The 19,413-nt window shown below is 52.6% G+C and overlaps 1 protein-coding gene across 3 annotated transcripts; it reads left to right on the top strand.

Moving 5' to 3' along the window:
- The first annotated feature begins 1,939 nt into the window (after nt 1-1,939).
- Nucleotides 1,940-12,173, top strand: LOC131898268 (aldehyde dehydrogenase family 3 member B3). Of its 3 annotated transcripts, XM_059249395.1 has the most exons (10): nt 1,940-1,977; nt 6,277-6,439; nt 6,879-6,989; nt 7,225-7,345; nt 7,460-7,545; nt 7,659-7,740; nt 8,034-8,420; nt 8,770-8,936; nt 10,293-10,392; nt 11,588-12,173. In XM_059249395.1, the coding sequence occupies exons 1-10, from the start codon at nt 1,940-1,942 to the stop codon at nt 11,770-11,772; spliced, it is 1,440 nt and encodes a 479-aa protein (XP_059105378.1). In that variant the 3' UTR covers nt 11,773-12,173. The 3 variants fall into 3 exon arrangements, with proteins under 3 accessions (XP_059105378.1, XP_059105386.1, XP_059105394.1); XM_059249403.1 differs by lacking the exons at nt 1,940-1,977; nt 6,879-6,989 and having other exon boundaries at nt 6,278-6,439; XM_059249411.1 differs by lacking the exons at nt 1,940-1,977; nt 7,659-7,740 and having other exon boundaries at nt 6,278-6,439; nt 8,303-8,420.
- The last annotated feature ends 7,240 nt before the right edge of the window (nt 12,174-19,413 follow it).

The following is a 19,413-nucleotide window of genomic DNA, read 5'->3' as shown; positions in this document are numbered from 1 at the left end:
GCCAGTGCTCTTAACTGCTGAGCCATATGTCCAGCCCAGAGAAAAGGGTCTTTCCAGGTGTGATGAAGTTAAGGATCTTGGCAAGAGGGTCATTCAGGTAGGTGATACCTTGAGTCACAGGTGTCCTCATAAGAGAGGCAGGTGGGCTTGGGATGTAGCTGAGGGGTGGCGCACACGCTGAGCATGCAGGAGGCCCTGGGTTCCATTCCCAGAGGCAGAGACTGAAGTGATGAGACCATGAGCCAAGGGTTGCTGGTAGTCACCCGAAGCTAGAAGAGAGAGAGGACAGTCTTGAGAAGCCCTGCATGGGAACTGGGCGCCATCTAATCTCAATGGCTGGCAGTACTTCTCCTCCTCCTCTTCTTCTTCTTCTTCTTCTTCTTCTTCTTCTTCTTCTTCTTCTTCTTCTTCTTCTTCTTCTCTCTCTCTCTCTCTCTCTCTCTCTCTCTCTCTCCCTCTTCCTTTCTCTCTTTTTAAATTTTGAGACAAGGTTTTACTCTGTAGCTCTGACTAAACTAGAACTCTGTGTCCGGAACTCACGGCAACCCTCCTGGCTCAGCTACATGAGGACTGGAGCTACACATGTCAGCCACCATACTTGGGTCAATTGTGGACTTCTGTCTTCAGTGTTGTGAGAGAGCACAGCCCTCCTCTCACCCACCTGGAGTCATTTGTCACAGCAGCCCCAGGACAGGACAGAGCAGGGTCCAGGAAGCTCCTTAATGATTTCATTTCACACTCTGCCCACTGTTGTTGGGATCTAGGATATTTTATTCACAGGCTGTGTGGGTTCCTCCATGGTTTAGTTTTCTTGAAATGGCAGCTCTACTGAGTTAGGAGTCACACAGCCTGTAGCCTCCACACTGTATAGCTTCACATGGGCATGGGAAATCATCTCTGGGACCCTCCTGCTGCTCTTAGGCAAGGCCACCCCTGAGACACCATCCTCTGACCCCCTGGATCACACTGTGCTCCCTTCCTGGGCCCACATTGGGCATTTAGCTCTAAAACTAGCAAAGATTCAGGGGGCAGGGGTTTGTAGTGTGTTGTGGCTCCGCCTGACTCAGATCCAACCACAAGGAAGGGTTATGGCAGATACCTGCTGGCCCAGAGACACCCTCTCTGCAACCCTGAACTGGGGGTGTATTGATGTCTGGGTCAGGGAGGGTGGGGACGGGGTGTGGCCATCAGTGAGAGACAGCAGCAGGGCCTGAGCTCAGTCTCCTGCTTCTCAGACCCTAGGAGGTCCTCAGTGAGTGTTCATAGAAACACTGGGAGCCACCAGTACTGCAGCCCCAGAAACCCTGCCTTGTGCCAGAAGCTGAGATGGTGTCTTCCCACTCCCAGGAGAGTCTCACAACAATCAGTTACACTCAGGATAAATAACCCAGCTTGGTGCCACACAGAACATGGGAAATACAGATATGAGTGACATCCACCTTGGTGTGCTCCCTCCCCTCACCGGCAGTCTCCTCTACCTCTGGCAGGGCCCTTTCCTCTGCCTGCTGTGTGCCATTTGGTCACAGGGGGAAATGAAGGTGCCTCAATTATGCAGGGACACCCTGCTTGTGCATGTGTGTGAGGGTGGGGATGATATTGAACTTGTGAGGGCTTCCTGGAGGAGGTAGCGTTGCTGGTAGAGCTCTGGTGAGGTTTGTCTTGGGACCCCCGGGGGGACTTTTCTCCTTCCAGCTAGCTTCCTGCCTGCCCCTCACAACTCGGTAGCCCAGACAGCAGCCTGCAGGTCCTGTCACTCCAGTTCTCCTCAGTGGAACCAGGAAGGAATTCTGATTGGAAGGGTGTAGGGTTTAAAGGCAGCTGCCCAACCAAGATAGAATCACTGTGCTATCTGGTGTGGGCGCAGGAGTGTGGTCCAGGGGCACTTGGAGGAATTGGCAGCAGCAGAGGCAGGAGCCAGAAGGGTAGCAGAGGAGCCAGAATGTCCACCAAAGGCAAATACCCAGAAGCCGAGCAGAGGTAGGTGAACCTTCTGGCAGAGGACCCTAGGGCCGCAGATTGGGACCAGTGGCTGATGGAAATGGGATGTCTCAGTCACAGCAGACGGGCAGGACCAGGAGTCCAGGGGTTGAGACCACCAACCCAGTGGTGGCCCAGCGGGCTCAGGGCAGAGGTGTGGCCTTCTTCCTTGCCCTGAGCCTCACATCCCTGTGACAGACAGGTTCCCTGGGGTAGGAACAAAACCCCCCATCTTTCCTAGAGGAGTTCCAGGCTGTGTGGGCAGACGGGATCCTGGCAGGATGCTAGAGCTGGGAACAGGTTGTTAGAAAGAAGGAGGCTTCTTGGGAGATGAGTCCAGAGCTGAGTTTATGGTTCTATGTTTAAAAGGGCCACATATTTATTTTATTTTAGGGACAAGCCTGTAATCCCAGCTCTCTAGAGACTAAGGCAGGAGTCTGAACTCAAGGACTGGGCTATGTAAAAAAAAATATGTATCAAAGATGAAGAGACAGAGGGAGAGGGAAGGAAGGAGGGTGGGCGGGCTGGGATTACAGATGTGTTGCCCCAGGACCAGCCCATCCAAAGCCACTGAAACTCCCCTAGTGACCCTGTTTGAAGTCCCCACAGCCATGACTGAGGTCTCTGCCCAATCTTAACCCCATCTATCTAGCAGACAAGGCATTGCTGGCTGTCCCCTGCCTCCTGCCTGAACCTCTGCTGTGTTTTACTGATGGCCTGGGGCGGCTCTTCTTCCTTTTCCGGTTCTCTGCCTCTCTCCATTTGACTGTCAGCCTCCCCTCTGCACGGGCATGTCGAGGCAGGGGTAAGGCGGCCTCCCCTCTGCACGGGCATGTCAGTAAACAGAGTACTTGCCTGGTGTGCAAGAAGCCCTGGGTTTCAGCCCCTAGCACCATGTAAATGGATCATGATGACACATGCCAGTCATCCTAGCACTTGGGAGGAGGTGGAGGCAGATGGAGTGAGGTGATCAAGGTCATTCCTGGCTGCATAGCAAGTTTGAAACCAGCCCAGGCAGCATAAGATTCTGTCTCAAAAAAAGAGCCAGCGGTGGAGGATGTTCCTGTGTTTCTGGAACTGTTGTATTCTTTTAAATTTTTTACATTTATTTAGCGTGTGTGCATGTGCACACCAGCAATAATATGTAAGTGCAGTAGCCTGACTGTGGAGGGCAGAGATCAGAGCACAGTTTGCCTGAGTTATTCTCTTCTGTGACTATGTGGGTTCCAGGTCATCAGGCTGAGTGGCGAGTGCTCCTTCCTGAGACATCTCACCAACCTGAAGAATTACGTTCTTATTATAGAAAATCTTGAAGTTACAGAAAGGTGTTGGTGATAAAAGGTGTGCTCCTAGCACTTAGGAGCAGAGACAGGAGGATTGCCACAAGTTTGAGGCTACCTAGGGAGTAGCAGGCAGCCAAGGCTTCACAGTGAGACCCACATGGGGCTGGAGAGATGATTCAGTGGCGAAGGGCTTCCACACAAGTGTGAAGGTCAGAGGTCAGAGTTCAGATCCCCTGCCCTCAAGAAAAAGCTGAATAGGCGTAGCAGCCCACGTGTTAACCCAGAGCTCAGAAGTCAGAGAAAACGGGCCCCTGGGCCAGGCGAACTAGCTAGACTAGCCAAATTAGTGAGCTCTGGAGCAGTGAGAGACCTGCCCACAGCAATAGAGGAGAGCCACAGGAGACGGCGCTCAGTGCCAGCCTGTAGTCTCCACATAGCTCCACGTGCACCTGCACATACACACGAGCCCACCTACATTTGAACACGTGCACACACCGTGGGTTGCACATTGGCACATGATCATAATGTTGGTGAGAGGAGAGGCCTGTGGGGTCCAAAAGACCCACTGTTTAGCAGCCACTGTGAGTAAGACACATCAGCTGGCCTCTTTTTTTTTTTTTTTTTTTTTTGGTTTTTCGAGACAGGGTTTCTCTGTGTAGCTTTGCGCCTTTTCCTGGAACTCGCTTGGTAGCCCAGGCTGGCCTCGAACTCACAGAGATCCACCTGGCTCTGCCTCCCGAGTGCTGGGATTAAAGGCGTGCGCCACCACCGCCCGGCCAGCTGGCCTCTTGAAGCCTCAGTTTCTTCATCCTTACAATGGGGTAGCAGTATCTGCCAGGCTTAAACATCACCCCTCCTTCCATCTTTACCCAGCTTTGTATTTGATGTCCACATACTCTACCACAGCTCCCTGTTAGAGGTCCCATCACAGCAACTGCCCTGCTGTGTTTCATTGCTCAAAATCTGCACCACAAGGCCCTTGCACCGGCTGCCTCACATCCACAAAGCCCAGTGTCCCTGTGTCTTCACTGCAGGGAGAGCCGGGCTGATGACTCTATGGCCTGCCTCCAGAGGTGTCTGTGTGTGCTGATCCCGAATAATTGCAGTCTTGTGCCACATCACTGACATGTCAGTCAGTGACAGTCAGAACGAACAACAGTAATCCTACAGATTATAACCGAGCTGAGGGAAGTAGGCTGCCTCACACTAAGGAGCCCTGGGGGCCTCAGCACATCCCAGGTTCAGCCCCATGAAGGCAGTAGGAAGACATGGACAATGTTAGAGCAAGGCCAGTGTGACCAGGAGCTCATGGAGCCCAGGCGGAGGGAACACTGGTGAAGGCTGGTGACGTGGGCCCCCCACAAGGAGCTCTCAGGAAGAGACCTGGAATGCTCTAGGGCCTAGCATCTAGACCAACCACGCCAGCCGTCCAGGAGTGGGGAACCGAGCATCCCCAGCCAGGCCCAGCTCCTCCAGGGAGCCCCTGCAGGGAATGGCCCTGGTCCTCCTGGGAAGGGGTCTAGGTGGGGGCTCCCCCGGGCCTGGCTGTAAGGAGGAGGGTTTGGGTCCCCATCCAGGCCTGACAGGAGTTGAGCCTGCTCAGGGACAGTCCTCAGCAACGCTGCTGTGAGCTGCCTCCTGCTGCCAGCCCCGGGGGAAGGGGACATGAATGTGGAGGCCTCAGCCAGGAAATCAGCAGCACCGTCCTGGGGAGGAGGGCAAGTCTGTACTCTCCTGTCTCCCCACGTTCCTCAGCTGGGACAGCCCCTCAGAGCCTGCAGTGGCTGCTCCACTTTGCCTCTTGTTCTTAGGAACAGTCTCTGTCCTGAGAGTTCTGTCCACAGGGAAGAGTGCTGTCCACAGGGGGCGCTGTCCTGGGAGTTCTGTCCACAGGGGGCGCTGTCCTGAGAGTTCTGTCCACATGTCCACAGGGGGCGCTGTCCTGAGAGTTCTGTCCACAGGGGGCGCTGTCCTGAGAGTTCTGTCCACAGGGGGCGCTGTCCTGGGAGTTCTGTCCACAGGGGGCGCTGTCCTGAGAGTGCTGTCCACAGGGGACAGTTTCCTGAGTGCCCTATCCATTGTGTGTGTGTGTGTGTGTGTGTGTGTGTGTGTGTGTGTGTGTGTGTGTGTGTGTGTGTGTGTAGGGAGCTCTCCTGAGAGTTCTGTCCACAGGGGGCGCTGTCCTGAGAGGACATATGACTGGAGAGGCCAGGGAGTGCCCATGCTGTCCCTGTAGGAGCCCTGCTCCCAAGAGCACTGTTTTGAGAGCTGTCCACTCTGGGGCACTGTCTGACATGAACTCTGTTCACAGGGAGTGCTGTTGCAAGAGCTCTGTTTGAAGGGGTGTGCTGGCATTAGGTGAACCTCCAAGGGCCATGAGCAGGTTCCAGCATGGGCAGCTCCTGTCTACACAGATGCATAGCACACATCTGTATTCATTCAGGTCATCACAAAAACCCAACAATGGCACACACACACACACACACACACACACACACACACACACACACACACATGCTCATACACACAAAGACACTTATCCACAGATTCAGAATAGACACTTGTTCAGACACATGAAGACACATGGGCACAGGCACTCATTTGCACATGGACACACAGCGATCGATGTAAAATGACATCCAGCCTTGAAAGTTGGCTCACGCCTGTAACTTCAGCTCTGTAGAAAGCAGGAGCAGGAGTATCAGGAATTCACAGGTCACTCCTAGCTATATAATACTTTGGAGGCCATCATGAACTACATGAGACCTTGTCTCAAAAACGGCAATCAACAATTCAACAACAAAAACAACAATAAAATAGTCTCTGTCTTCACCAGCATTTAGAAGTGCTCAGCACCACTGCAACGCCCGGCCTGGGAGGGGGGGGGGGTCATAGGAGGGAGGAGGCACCCATGGAAGACCACAAGCTTCTGGAGTGGCCCAAATCACGGGTAATTGGAACGTGTCTTAAAGATGGAGACAGTCCCAGCTGCCCAGTTAACTGCCCTGTGTTGCAGGATGGACCCCTTCGAGGAAAAGCTGCGGAGGCTGAGGGATTCCTTCAACACAGGGAAGACAAAGTCAGCCAAGTTCAGGACTGAACAGCTACTGAGCCTGGGCCACTTCCTGCAGGACAATAAGAAGCAGCTGCATGATGCCCTGACTGGAGACCTGGGCAAGGTGCTGGGGGGTGGGGGAGGGGGCACACAGGTGCCCATGTGTCCTTCCCAGCCTGGGACACATCCTTTCTGAGACCTTGAGTCCCTAAAGAGAGTCATACCTTGCAATGTGATTAGCTGTGTGCCCAAACTGTATCCTGAATATCCATTCCGTGCCTTGTATGCAGAATGCAGTGTTAACCCAGGAACACACAGAGCCCCTCTGAGAGGCCAGCTGGATGGCTGTTCTCAGGTCACAAATAGGGAAACTGAGGCACTCAGGTTAAGTCTCTTGCCTAAAATTACAAGATCAGGCAGTGACAGGTCAGAATCTTGGTTCCCATGGGACCACCATGCTGTCCTTACACTGCATACATTTATATGCTCAAGGAAACCACCTCACGCCCTTTCCAAATGGTAGACCCCAGCCCAGCCTTGAACCTGATCTCCCCACCCCACAGTCAGCCTTCGAGTCAGACATGAGTGAGATCATCCTGTGCCAGAATGAGGTGGACCTGGCCCTCAAGAACCTGCAGACCTGGATGAAGGATGAGTCTGTGTCCACCAACTTGGTGAGCCCTGTAGGCTGGGTGATGGTAGGTGGAGGTGGCAGTGGGGTGGCAGAGCACAGGGCAGCCTGCCCCAGACCCCCTCCTGCCCTAGAGACCAAAGTGAGCCAGTCTTTTCATTGGGGACCCCATCAGCCAGGAAGGTGAGGACACACGTGCAGGGGGCAGGCGGGGGTGGGGTGGGGTGGGGTGGGGAACTGTTCTTCAGTTGACACCTGACTGTCATCCTGCATCCTAGCTCACGAAACTGAGCTCAGCCTTCATCCGGAAGGAGCCCTTTGGCCTGGTGCTTATCATGGCACCCTGGAATTATCCTTTGAACTTGATGATCGTGCCCCTAGTGGGGGCCATTGCTGCAGGTGAGTGGGGTTTGGGGCCCTTAGTCTGAGGGTCCTTCCCAAAGAGGGCATCCAGAGTTCCCTGGTGGTGCAGGCACCAGCCTCCCTCCTCTGCTTCCCCATTGACTCCTGCAGGGAACTGCGTGGTACTGAAGCCGTCAGAGATAAGCAAGAACACAGAGAAGGTGCTGGCCGAGCTGCTGCCCCAGTATTTGGACCAGGTGGGCATGGCTCTGCCTGTCAGCACCCAGCATCCCCACACCCGTGTCCCGGCCAGTGAGGAAGTCCCTGCTGTCCTCAGGTCTGCCTCCTGAGCTGTCACCCTGCCTTGCAGAGTTGCTTTGCTGTGGTGCTGGGTGGGCCCGAGGAGACCGGGCAGCTGCTGAAACATAAATTTGACTATATCTTCTTCACGGGTAAGGATGGCCCTGGCCAGGATCCTGGGGATGGGGGGCAGCAGAGAATACAGTGTGAAGGCATTGAAGCATAAGGCCATAGGCCAGGGTAGAGAACCAATCAAGAGGTGGAGGTGTCCCTGAGGTCCAGTCCAGGCCCTCTGAGAATCTTGGAGATTGGATCCTGGGTGGTCAGGATAGGTGGAACAGCCCAGAACTTGGGCTGGGAAAGGTGTCTGTGGAGAGAGGAGGCCAAAATTTATGCCTAGACCAGTTTGCCAGATGAAGATAGTGTCTCTTGACCATGTCCTCAGGAAGCTCTCGGGTAGGCAAGATCGTGATGGCCGCTGCTGCCAAACACCTGACGCCCATCACCCTGGAGCTGGGGGGTAAGAACCCCTGCTATGTGGATGACGACTGTGACCCCCAGACCGTGGCCAACCGTGTGGCCTGGTTCCGCTACTTCAATGCTGGCCAGACCTGTGTGGCCCCCGATTACATCCTGTGTAGCCAGGAGATGCAGGAGCGGCTGGTGCCGGCCCTGCAGAACGCCATCACACGTTTCTATGGAGACAACCCACAGACCTCCCCTAACCTGGGCAGAATCATCAACCAGAAACACTTCAAGCGTCTCCAGGGATTGCTGGGCTGTGGCCGCGTGGCCATTGGTGGCCAGAGCGATGAGGGAGAACGCTACATTGGTGAGTCTTCTGCGCCCATCACTGGCACACAGCCCACCTGGGCTGAGGCTCTTCTCTGCTGGAAGAGCCCGTTCTGGATCTCAAGTCTGATCCTGCAACTGAATTCTAGTTTCTGGTGCTAGGAGTCCCCAACACTGTGGTTCTTGGCCTGTGACTTTTCAATGCTAAACTGCTGTCCCACAGCTCAACCCCCCCTGAGTTACAACTTTATGCTATTGCCCCATACCCCATGCCAGAGTCCCAGACACTAAGCCTGGAGTTCTCAGAGCCCAGGCTCTGTCCCTGTCAGAGCCCCTGTTTCTCAGAGTGTCCTGCCTATGGAGAGGCTGTCTCCTCTCTGTGTCTGCAGCACCCACAGTGTTAGTGGACGTGCAGGAGACAGAGCCTGTGATGCAGGAGGAGATCTTCGGGCCCATCCTGCCCCTGGTGACTGTGAGGAGCCTGGATGACGCCATTGACTTCATTAACAGGCGGGAGAAGCCGCTGGCACTGTATGCCTTCTCCAACAGCTGCCGGGTGCGTGCGGTCTCCAGGAGTGGGCTACGGGAGCGGTGGCAGCAGAGAGCACAGGCCCTCTGGACAGTGACAGAATTTCAGGGATGGTGGCTTCTTAGGCTCTATCCCTGCCCTCCCTCCCAGAAGGCACTGAGGTCCCCCTCCACCACATCCTATCCAGATTACACATATTCTCCTAGGCACCACCACCTCTGGCTGAACCGAGTCTCTCTTTTTTTTTTTTTTTTGAGACAAGGTCTCAAGTAGCCCTGGCCTCATTCTTCTTATCTAGCTGAGATGGCTTCAGACTCCTGATTTTCCTGCCTTCCCATCAGTAGTTCTGGGGTAACAAGGGGTACACACTGGGCCTGGTTGAAGGTGGTCTGAGGAATCAAACTTAAAGCCTCACACATGTTAAGCAAACACTGCCGACTGAGCTCCATCCTCCAGCCCTCAACGTTGGTTTTGTAAATACACTTTTATTTGAAACACATTTATGGAAAAGCCACAGAGGCAGCAGACTCTAAGCTGGCCTCTGGGGAGGTGTGTGGTACTGCAGATCTTCAAAGAATGCTGACCACTAGGCTACTGCAGACATGTTCTAGACCCTGGGAGAAAGAATTGTCTCCTGAGCCATTTATCTGACTGGATGTGTGTGCATACATTTGTGTATGTGTGTATACATGTGTGTGTATATATATACATGTGTGTGTACATGTGTGTATAAGTGTGTGTATACATGTGTATGTATGTACATGTGTACACATGTGTACGTGTGCACATGTGTGCACATGTGTGTATACATGTGTGTATGTGTATACATGTGTGTATACATGTGTGTATTGTATATACATGTGTGTATTGTGTATACATGTGTGTATGTGTATACACATGTGTATGTGTGTATACATGTGTGTATGTGTGTATACATGTGTACACATGCTGTTTGCTTTGTTTTACGAGGCAAGCTCTTGTAAACCAGGCCAGAGTTCTGTTTCCTATGTTGCTGAGAATGACCTTGAACTCCTGGAGCCAATCTCAGGCTGCTAAGCCCAAACCTGAAGTTAGTGGCCCAAACTCACCCCACAAAGCCCCCCACTTCTTTCACCACAAGACTCAGCAGCCACCTCACGTCCCTCCACTGGGATTACCATGATGACCGTACCTCACTACGGCCCCATTCTGACTACCTCTAGCCTCATGCTGCCCCCTTGGGGTTCTGTCCCAGCACCTGCCAGGGCCACATACAGGCAGACATACTGGGAACATGTCCACAGCATAGGAGTCTGTGAGTCTGTCCAGACCCACCTTGGACCTCAGACCCTTACTGAAACAAATTATAAGCAGGTATTTTACAAGTTCCTCTTTCTCTCTCAGGTGATTAAACAGGTCCTGGCGCGGACCAGCAGCGGGAGCTTCTGCGGGAACGATGGCTTCATGCACATGACCCTGTCCAGCCTTCCTTTTGGAGGAGTGGGTAGGTGGCAGCAGAGCTCTGCCCTCCTGGGCTGCTCCATGGCTGCATCCCCACCCTGCTGCTCCAGCACACTAACTGCAGAACATGCAGCCCACTCTCAGTGCAGCGGACACGAGAGGAAGTCCCTCTCCACAGTCGGTGTCCATCTAGCCTGCCTCCCACCTCCCTCCAGCTGTGGGGGACCTTCCAGGGGTGCTTGCACTTGCATGTGTGGGTGAGGATCCGAGAGGCCATTTGGTGGGTTTTAAGAAAACACACCTGAGGTTTTCAGCCATTAAGCGCTTTGCTGTTCATCAGGAAACACTTGTCGTCAGCCACCCAGCCCCCACGTAACTGGGGGTGTTTTCACTCAACTATGAGGCTACCTGTTTGCCCCTTCCGCCTTCCCTTGTCCATATGAACCAAGCCCTGGGCACCACGGCTTCCAGGAGGCCTGGGATGTGGAGATGCATGCCCCACAGGCATGTGTGACCTTGGTAGGCCCTTTCCCTCTGAACCCACTTCATTATTGAAAGGGTACCCTGGTCCTCCACCTGGGGAGTCTCAGGGGTGGAATGAATGGCAGATGGGCTCTGGCTCTCCTGGTCTGTCTAGAGGACCTGCTCTCTTCTCTTTCCCTCAGTTCTGTCTGCAATGGCAGCCATTCGGCTTGGCCCTAACATGTCACCCACCTCTGAGGCTCCCTCTACTGTTCCCGAGTCCTTTTGGCTCACCCACTAGTCCTCTGGTAGACCTCACCACCCTCTGGCCTCATTCACTCCAGAAATCCCAGCTCCACGGACTTCCCCGGCTGGGTCTCTGTCCCTTTCTAGACACTGGGAACTCCATGGGGCTGAAGATTCACTTCCTTTCTTCACCCTAGGAGGAGGGTGTCACTGTCCCAGAAGAGGAGCCTGAGGCAAAGTCACTTTCTCAAGGTGGCATAGCTATTCAGGGCAAAGCTGGGATCCACCCCCACTCCCACCCTGGCAACTTGGCCTCAAGATACAGCCCATTGGCCACTGTCCAACTATCCTGTATCGGCACCTGGTGCCCGGCAGGCTCAGGGCTCAACCTTTCACTCACAGTGCTTTGTGTAGCCCAGTGGACAAATGGGGAACCAGAGGCTCAGATAACCCCTGTCAGAGCCAGGTCTGTGCGATATTTCTTCAGCTGGCCACTGAAGGCTTGACCCTTTGTTCCATGCTGCCCACAGGATCGAGCGGGATGGGCAGGTACCACGGCAAGTTCTCCTTCGACACCTTTTCCAACCAGCGTGCCTGTCTGCTGCGCAGCCCGGGGATGGAGAAGCTTAATGACCTCCGCTACCCTCCTTACAGTCCCCGTAACCAGCAGTTGCTGAAATGGGCCCTGGGCTCCCAGAGCTGCACCCTTCTATGAGCCCCACCCTGACTCCCCCCTGCGGCCCAGCCCCTGACCTACCTGAGCTTTCAGCTGCTCCCACATCCCCAGTGGTCCCCGAAAGGCAGGTGTCTGCCTGTGAACACCCCACTTCTGGAACTTTTTCTGAACAGACCTGCAGCCAGGCAGGACCTCCAGGTGGCTGGTCCAATCCCTTCCCAGAGCACAGCCCCCTCAGCAGCCTCCTGACCCTCTGTTTAGACAGGTCTGCTGACAGAGAAGCCCCCTCCCCAAGGCTGGGAAGATCTGGTGACTGAGGAAGACTTCCTTTGTCAGATCATAGACAGGGTCCCAAAAGACAGAGCAGAGTGGCCCACAGCTCCATCCACACCCGGAGGGTGGCTTTGTCCCATCTGAAGTGACATGATCTTGAACCCAGGTCAAATAACTAGTGAATCTGTCTGAAGTGTGTTCATTAGTTACTCTCCTGTTGCTTCCATCAAAGGACCTGACATGGGCAAGTTCAAGCGGGAAAGACTCTCTCGTAGCTCATGGTCAGAGGGTTCACTGTCGTGAAGTGTCGTGGCACGGGTGTTAATATTCTGATCTCGCCCTTTGGGGCCGCCCTGTGTCCTGATGTAGAAGCTTCTTTTTAAGGAAAAAAATCTGTCCCTTCCTCTCTCCTTCCACTTTTCCTCCCATGAGGCATGCCCCTCTCCTCCCTCTCCCTCTCCCTCTCCGTCTCCCCTCTCCCTCTCTCTCCCTCTCCCTCTCTCTCCCTCTCCCTCTCTCTCTCCCTCTCTCTCTCTCTCTCTCTCTCTCTCTCTCTCTCTCTCTCTCTTTCTGTCTCTCTCTCTCTTTCTCTCTCTCTCTGTCTCTCTGTCTGTCTCTCTGTCTGTCTCTCTCTCTGTCTCTCTCTCTGTCTCTGTCTCTCTGCCTCTTTATCTCTCTAGTATAATAAACTCTCCATGTGGATGCACTGGCTGGGTTGTGTATTACTGGCAGCTGCCTCGCCGCCAAGCTTGCATGGCGCGCATCTGCCCAGCCTGCTGCTACGTCTGCCCAGCATGTTTCCCTGCACGCGTGAGATACCCTCCAGGGGCTCCTACATAATAAATAAATCATAACACTGGCACCCAGCATTGCCAGGCAGTCCCACTCGGAGATCTTGGGACCCTGTACCACCCACCTTTTTTCGGGCTGGAGGACCGCGGGAAACTCTTCACCCTATCAGGTTAGTAAGATTCTTCCCTTCCCTTTTGGCCATTTCCCCACAACTGAGAATTCACTCATCTCTGTTGATCTTGGTGCACTGTACCGCTTGTCTTTCCGGCTCTAAGCCCCTCAGGCCTATGTCCTCTATGACTGATAGCCATTGTGGCGGCCATTTGTTCTCGCTGACTCTCTGGGATGCTGAAGGTCAATCTCGTTTCTCTCGCTGGCACCACCTGTCTTTGGGGCTCATAGCCCCTCAGCCCCCACCCCTGTGCACCGGCATACGGGGGCAGCCTGTGCCCTCTGAATTCCATGGCCCATGGCCTCTGTGACGACAGTCCATCGACTATCTTGCACCGTTATACCTCATTGTGGAAAAATATGCCTACCCACTCCCAGCCCCCACCCCGTCACCTACCCCCCCCCCACGCCCCTACAGCCTCCACTAAGCAATTACGTCATCACCTGTCACCGGGTTCCTTTCCGCAACATGTGAAATTGCCCATCGGGCAAAGCTCGCTGTCTTTGCCTGTCCCTGCCTCTAATTCCTCTCCTTGTCTTAATCTTTTCTCTCCGTTGCTTTGACTCTGTTATCAAAACCTCCCGTTCTAACGGAGAGAGTGTGGCGCACAGCCCTGAGCCCCGCCCCAGTGGCTGCCCAGCCACACAAATATCTGGTCACCTGACTGTATCTCTGCCTCCACCTCCATTGCAGCCTGAACTCCACTGGCGGCTCCTCAGAGCCCCTCCACTCCCTCCTTAGACAGCCCCCCTTTCCTCTGCCGCTGGGGCTTGGGAGATGGCCACATTAACTTGTTTCCGACTTTTTGTTTGTTTGTTTTTCAAGACAGGGTTTTTCTGTGTAGCCCTGGCTGTCCTGGAACTCACTCTGTAGCCCAGGCTGGCCTCGAACTCAGAGATCCACCTGCCTCTGTCTCCTGAGTACTGGGATTAAAGGCCTGAACCACCATGTCCAGCTCTGACTAACTTTTAAATGCTTCACTTTATCTGTTCCTTATCTGTTCAGTTTGTCTTGACAAAAAAAAAAAAAAAAAATCACATGACCATGTGCTCAGCTGCCATATGTGCCAGGGCAATCACGTGATCAGGCCGCACCATCTTAAATAAGGGCAACCACGTGGTCTAGCTGCCATCTTGGCTAAGGTCAAAACAGGCAGGTCATATGACCTCATCGCCATCTTTACTAAGGGCAGCGTGGGTGGGGTGCCTGGCACTCAAGCTGACGGTATGGAAGGAGGTTAGGGAATTGCCTCCTCCACACAGTTTCACCATTGTTTTACTGGCCGAGGAAAAGTCCTCTAGCCTTGGCCTGGTGTTCCCCAGCTGCCTCTCTCAAGCTGCAGCCGTCTGGGCAGAGGGAAGTGCAGTCATGGCCTGCATTCCTTCCTCCCCAGCCACTCGGGTGGGCGGGGAAAGCACGCTCCTATGCTGGGATAGGGTAGCAGCACCAATGCTTAAGGTTTTAAATTTCAGATTTTAACATTAATACAATTCTGATACCACTTGAGTGACAAGCTCAGGATTTTAAACCTATGGGTATCAGTCTACTGCTTTTCAGACGTCCCATCTCTGCTCGAGTTCAGGAGTCTTTCTCACATGTCTGTTCCTGAGGATGACATTTTTCTCTCCTGGTCTCCAATTACAAAACTACAGGCCTGAAGGCTCCAGATAAGTTCATAAAATTTTATCTCCCATCTCTAGTCTATATTCCAGCGGGCTGGCAGAAACACCAGAGCAGCAGTTATGGAACCTGCAGCACTTGCCCTGCCGCGGATGTCATCAGAGCTTCCTGTCTATGTGATGTAGACCACAGCCAAACGTCAGTGTCCCCGGCCTCTACAGCCAGGTCAGAGGACCACACGCTTCTGACAAGTAACCCATTGCCTGGGTCCTAAACACCTGCACCCTGGTTCAGCTTGAAGCAGCTATGGAGAAAACATCGTCCTGTGCTCCCTGTTCCCAGGACAAGCTGGAGGGCTAGGTTAGGGATGAAGATCCCCTGGCATCGACGACTGATGGGCTATGTAATGCCCATTGATATTTATTAATTAAAATGGTTCCGCAATAATATAAGACACTTGACCTTCTTTATATAGAACCAGGGAGGTATTGTATGACCTTAAGGACTTATTATTTCTTCAGGATGGAGTTTCTGGTCCACCAAGAGGGTCTTTTTCCTTTTCTCAGAGGGCCCTTTTCTCAGAGTTGGGCTGCACTCTGACTCACAAGCCCCCTTTCTCCTGTTCTCATTCAGCCTTGGAATCTTTCCCTGTCACTCCTCTTTGCCTTCTCAGGAGACAGCTTAAGAAATAAGTATTTCCTGGGTTCAATTCCCAGCACCCACAGGGCCGCTCACCACTCTGTAACTCCAGTTCTAGGGGGCCCCAATGCTTCCATCTGGCCTCCACCCAGTACCACACATGCACATTATATATAGACATACGTTCAGGCAAAACACCAAAACTGAAAATAAATAAATAAATTAATTAATTAATTTAAAAAATTAAAAAGTAAAGAAATAAGTATTTCTATATAAGTCATTCAGGATTATAATCTAGCTGTACTCAAAGGTTATGTCCCCCCGTCCTTACTAACTTCATTAAGCTGAAACTAACTGGAAAATCTGTATATTCAGATTTAAGTCATATATATGCTCTCAAAGTTATAAATTCATCTAACAGATTTTGTTCCCCCAGTCCTTAAACACCCATAGAGATCTGAGAACATGGCATTTAATATAAAGGCGTTTTATGGTAAAGAGACATGTCAGCTCCCAGCAGCAGCATCCTGTATCATCTCCAAGAAGAAAAATGGCTGTAGAACCTTCACCTGCAACTTATGACAAGGCCAGCCATGCAGCGAAAAGCTGAGATCCTGTCCAGACCATGAATAAAGAGGAGCAGCAGGGATCGACTGTTCTCTCTGCCAAGACAGGTAGGACAACCTCCCCAAATTCCTACTCCACAGAAAAATCTGTCAGATCTTCTGGGCCTATCAGCTGAACAAATGCTACCTTTGGGGCCTCTGTCCCCCAGGGACCTCAGAGAGACTTGGAATTGCTGCCTAGGTAGCTAGAAAGCTGTCTCACTTCTTAAATTTATCCTTCTCAGATCTGACGATGTTTGATGACTAGGGTGTATCAGTTTGACAGCTCCAATCCCAAGATTACTGACAGTTCATTAATAAGTTTCCTATTAAAATTAAAGACAGCTATACCTTATTCACAGACTTCATGGTACAGGATAGACTGGTTTCAGATATAACTCCAGAGGTTCAAAACTAATATTGATAAATGCAGCCTTGATAAACTGATAACAACACTGACTATAAACAGTTCTTAAGAGTCCTTAAATGTGTATGGATTTTCAACCCTCTTGCTATGATGTAAATCTAGTCCACTGTCTTACAGATACCTACAGGTCCCTGGGAAAAGTTCTGTTACTGCATCAAAAAACTCCTGTCTGACCAAACCTAGCAGTCTCCAGAGCCCACTTGAACCTCACCCATTTTTGAGAATCTTTTGCAGTCTCTCTCCTCCTGCCTGGGCCAGGGGGCTCTCCAGATATGCCAGCCCCTGCACCAGCTGGCACCAGCTCCAAGGACGCCAACCCCCAGACAAGGACACCCACTGGGATGGATGCACCCCCACCTCCAGAGAAATGACAGATAAGATGGCTCCTACCATCCTGAAGAACACATCCCTCAATTCACTGCTGGTGCCACCTCTCCAGGCTCAGGTGGGCACCTGCCCAGCGACTGGAACCTGGTTTTCCAAGATGTCCCAATGAAGGGCATACGTGCACTTGTGTCTCACTCATTCACCCTTGCCTCTTCTGTACAACCAGGGCCCTTCCCTATTCCATTCTTCCTGGCAGTTATCACTCTACCCATGGCTAGCACAGCTCGTAAGGCCAATGATAACCATCTATTTTTTCTCCTAGCAACCTCAAGGAGCAGACACCTGAGATCTCCACACCAGAGATTTCCACGATGACAGCGAACAATGCTTCTTCACTCACGCCTCCCACCATGCGTGACTCCCGGCCTCCCCCCTCCCCACTTGGGAATTCAGTGCCCTTGTTCCCTGACTTGCTCCCCTAACTCACCTCTTTTTATAGTAATCAAAATGGAGAAATGTTAATATTCTGATCCTGACCCTTGGGGCCGCCCTGTGTCCTGATGTAGAAGCCTCTTTTCAAGGAAAAACTCTGCCCCTTCCTCTCTCTCTCTTTTCCTCCCATGAGGTATGCACCTCCCCCTCCCTCCCTTCCTCCCTCCCTCCCTCCCTCCCTCCCTCCCTCCCTCCCTCTCTCCCCCCCCCCTCTCTCTCTCTCTGTCTCTCTCTCTCTCTGTCTCTCTCTCTCTCTCTCTGTCTCCCTCTGTCTATCTCTCTGCCTCTTTCTCTCTCTAGTATAATAAACTCTCCATGTGGATGCAGCGTCTGGGCTGCGAATTTCTGGCTGCTGCAGCTGTCATACCCGCATGGCGGGCATCTGCCCAGCATGTTTCCCTGCACACTCGGGATACCCATGGGGCCCCCGTCATAATAATTCATAACAACGGGGGTGTGGGTTCACACAGATCTGTGGAAAGAAAACTCAGAGGCACCTTAAGAATGAATTTAGCCTTTCGTGGCTGCAGGGGGATCCAGTCTCTAATGACTGAAGCCCTTTCCCTTCTCCCAGAGCATCTTTATTTTTCTCTATATTTACAGTTTAGCCAGTTCATTTCCATATGCTCAAAACAACCTGAATGAAGCCTCCAAAAATACAATGCCAAGCGCAAATTTCTCGATTCATCAGGTACCACAGTTCCCCGGGTTTCCTGAACCAACTTTTTGTATAGGCTTGTATCCTTGGGAGACGCTCAGACAAGATTCCCATAGGGCGACAAGAGAAACAAAGGGTATCTGCTGAACTTTTAAAGATGGATTGGGGCTAGGTGCTGCTCTCTGAAGGCAGGCCAGGTGTACCCAGCGGGAATGTTGCCACAGTTCCCTCCACCACAACTTCTGATGGAGCTAAGGACCTTGGCGAGAGGGTCATCCACATGGTGCTAACTTTAGTCTCAGGAGTCTAATAAGAGAGAAGCAGGGGGCAGGGAGTAGCTCCATGGTAGAGTATTTGCCAAGCATGTGGGAGGCCAGGATTGCTGAAAGAGAAAGGGGGCTGGGCTGATGTGTTCTGAGACAAGACAGAGACAGGATTAGCTGTGTCCTGAGACAAAGGTTATGTAAAGATTGGAGGAGACCGAGGTGGTGTGGCTACAAACCAGGATTCTTGACAGTCACCTGGAGCTGGAAGAAGCAAGGGGCCCCTCCCCGACAGGCTTTCAGGGATCAGGGCCTCAGCATATTTTTATTTATTTTTCTTGTCTGAGATAGAGTCTCACTGTGTAGTCCTGACTGTCCTGGAACTCATGGCAACTCTCCTGGCTCAGCTGCATGAGGACTGGAGCTACACATGTCAGCCACCATGCTTGGGTCAATTGTGGGTTTCTGTCTTCAGTGCTGTGAGAGAGCACAGCCCTCCTCTCACCCACCTGGAGTCATTTGTCACAGCAGCCCCAGGACAGGACAGAGCAGGGTCCAGGAAGCTCCTTAATGATTTCATTTCACACTCTGCCCACTGTTGTTGGAATCTGGGATATTTTATTCACAGGCTGTGTGGGTTCCTCCATGGTTTAGTTTTCTTGAAATGGCAGCTCTACTGAGTTAGGAGTCACACAGCCTGTAGCCTTCACAACTGGGCATGGGAAATCATCTCTGGGACCCTCCTGCTGCTCTTAGGCAAGGCCACCCCTGAGACACCATCCTCTGACCCCCTGGATCGCACTGTGTTCCCTTCCTGGGCCCACATTGGGCATTTAGCTCTAAAACTAGCAAAGATTCAGGGGGCAGGGGTTTGTAGTGTGTTGTGGCTCCGCCTGACTCAGATCCAACCACAAGGAAGGGTTATGGCAGACACCTGCTGGCCCAGAGACACCCTCTCTGCAACCCTGAACTGAGGGTGTACTGATGTCTGGGTCAGGGAGGGTGGGGACAGGGTGTGGCCATCAGTGAGAGACAGCAGCAGGGCCTGAGCTCAGTCTCCTGCTTCTCAGACCCTAGGAGGTCCTCAGTGAGTGTTCATAGAAACACTGGGAGCCACCAGTACTGCAGCCCCAGAAACCCTGCCTTGTGCCAGAAGCTGAGATGGTGTCTTCCCACTCCCAGGACAGTCTCAAAACTCTCATGATAAGGGATTGGAGAGATTGCTCAGTGGTTACCAGCACTGACTGCTCTTCCAAAGGACCTGGGCCTAGTTCCTAGCACTCAGATGGCATCTCACACCATCTGTAACTCCAGTTCCAGGGTATCTGATGCCGCCTTCTGGCCTCTGCGAGCACCAAGAATGCAACATGGTACACATATATACATGCAGGTAAAACACTCATACACGAAAA

This window comes from Peromyscus eremicus, chromosome 1 (assembly GCF_949786415.1).
Source record: "Peromyscus eremicus chromosome 1, PerEre_H2_v1, whole genome shotgun sequence".
In the NCBI taxonomy this organism is placed as follows: Eukaryota; Metazoa; Chordata; class Mammalia; order Rodentia; family Cricetidae; genus Peromyscus; species Peromyscus eremicus.
This window is presented reverse-complemented; position numbering and strand designations above follow the sequence as displayed.

Bases quoted from the DNA above. Each gene is read 5' to 3' on its own strand.
- LOC131898268 (XM_059249395.1), top strand. From the start codon at position 1,940: ATGTCCACCAAAGGCAAATACCCAGAAGCCGAGCAGAG. The intron at 7,346-7,459 runs GTGAGTGGGGTT...TGACTCCTGCAG, and splicing joins AGTGGGGGCCATTGCTGCAG to GGAACTGCGTGGTACTGAAG. The intron at 7,741-8,033 runs GTAAGGATGGCC...CCATGTCCTCAG, and splicing joins TGACTATATCTTCTTCACGG to GAAGCTCTCGGGTAGGCAAG.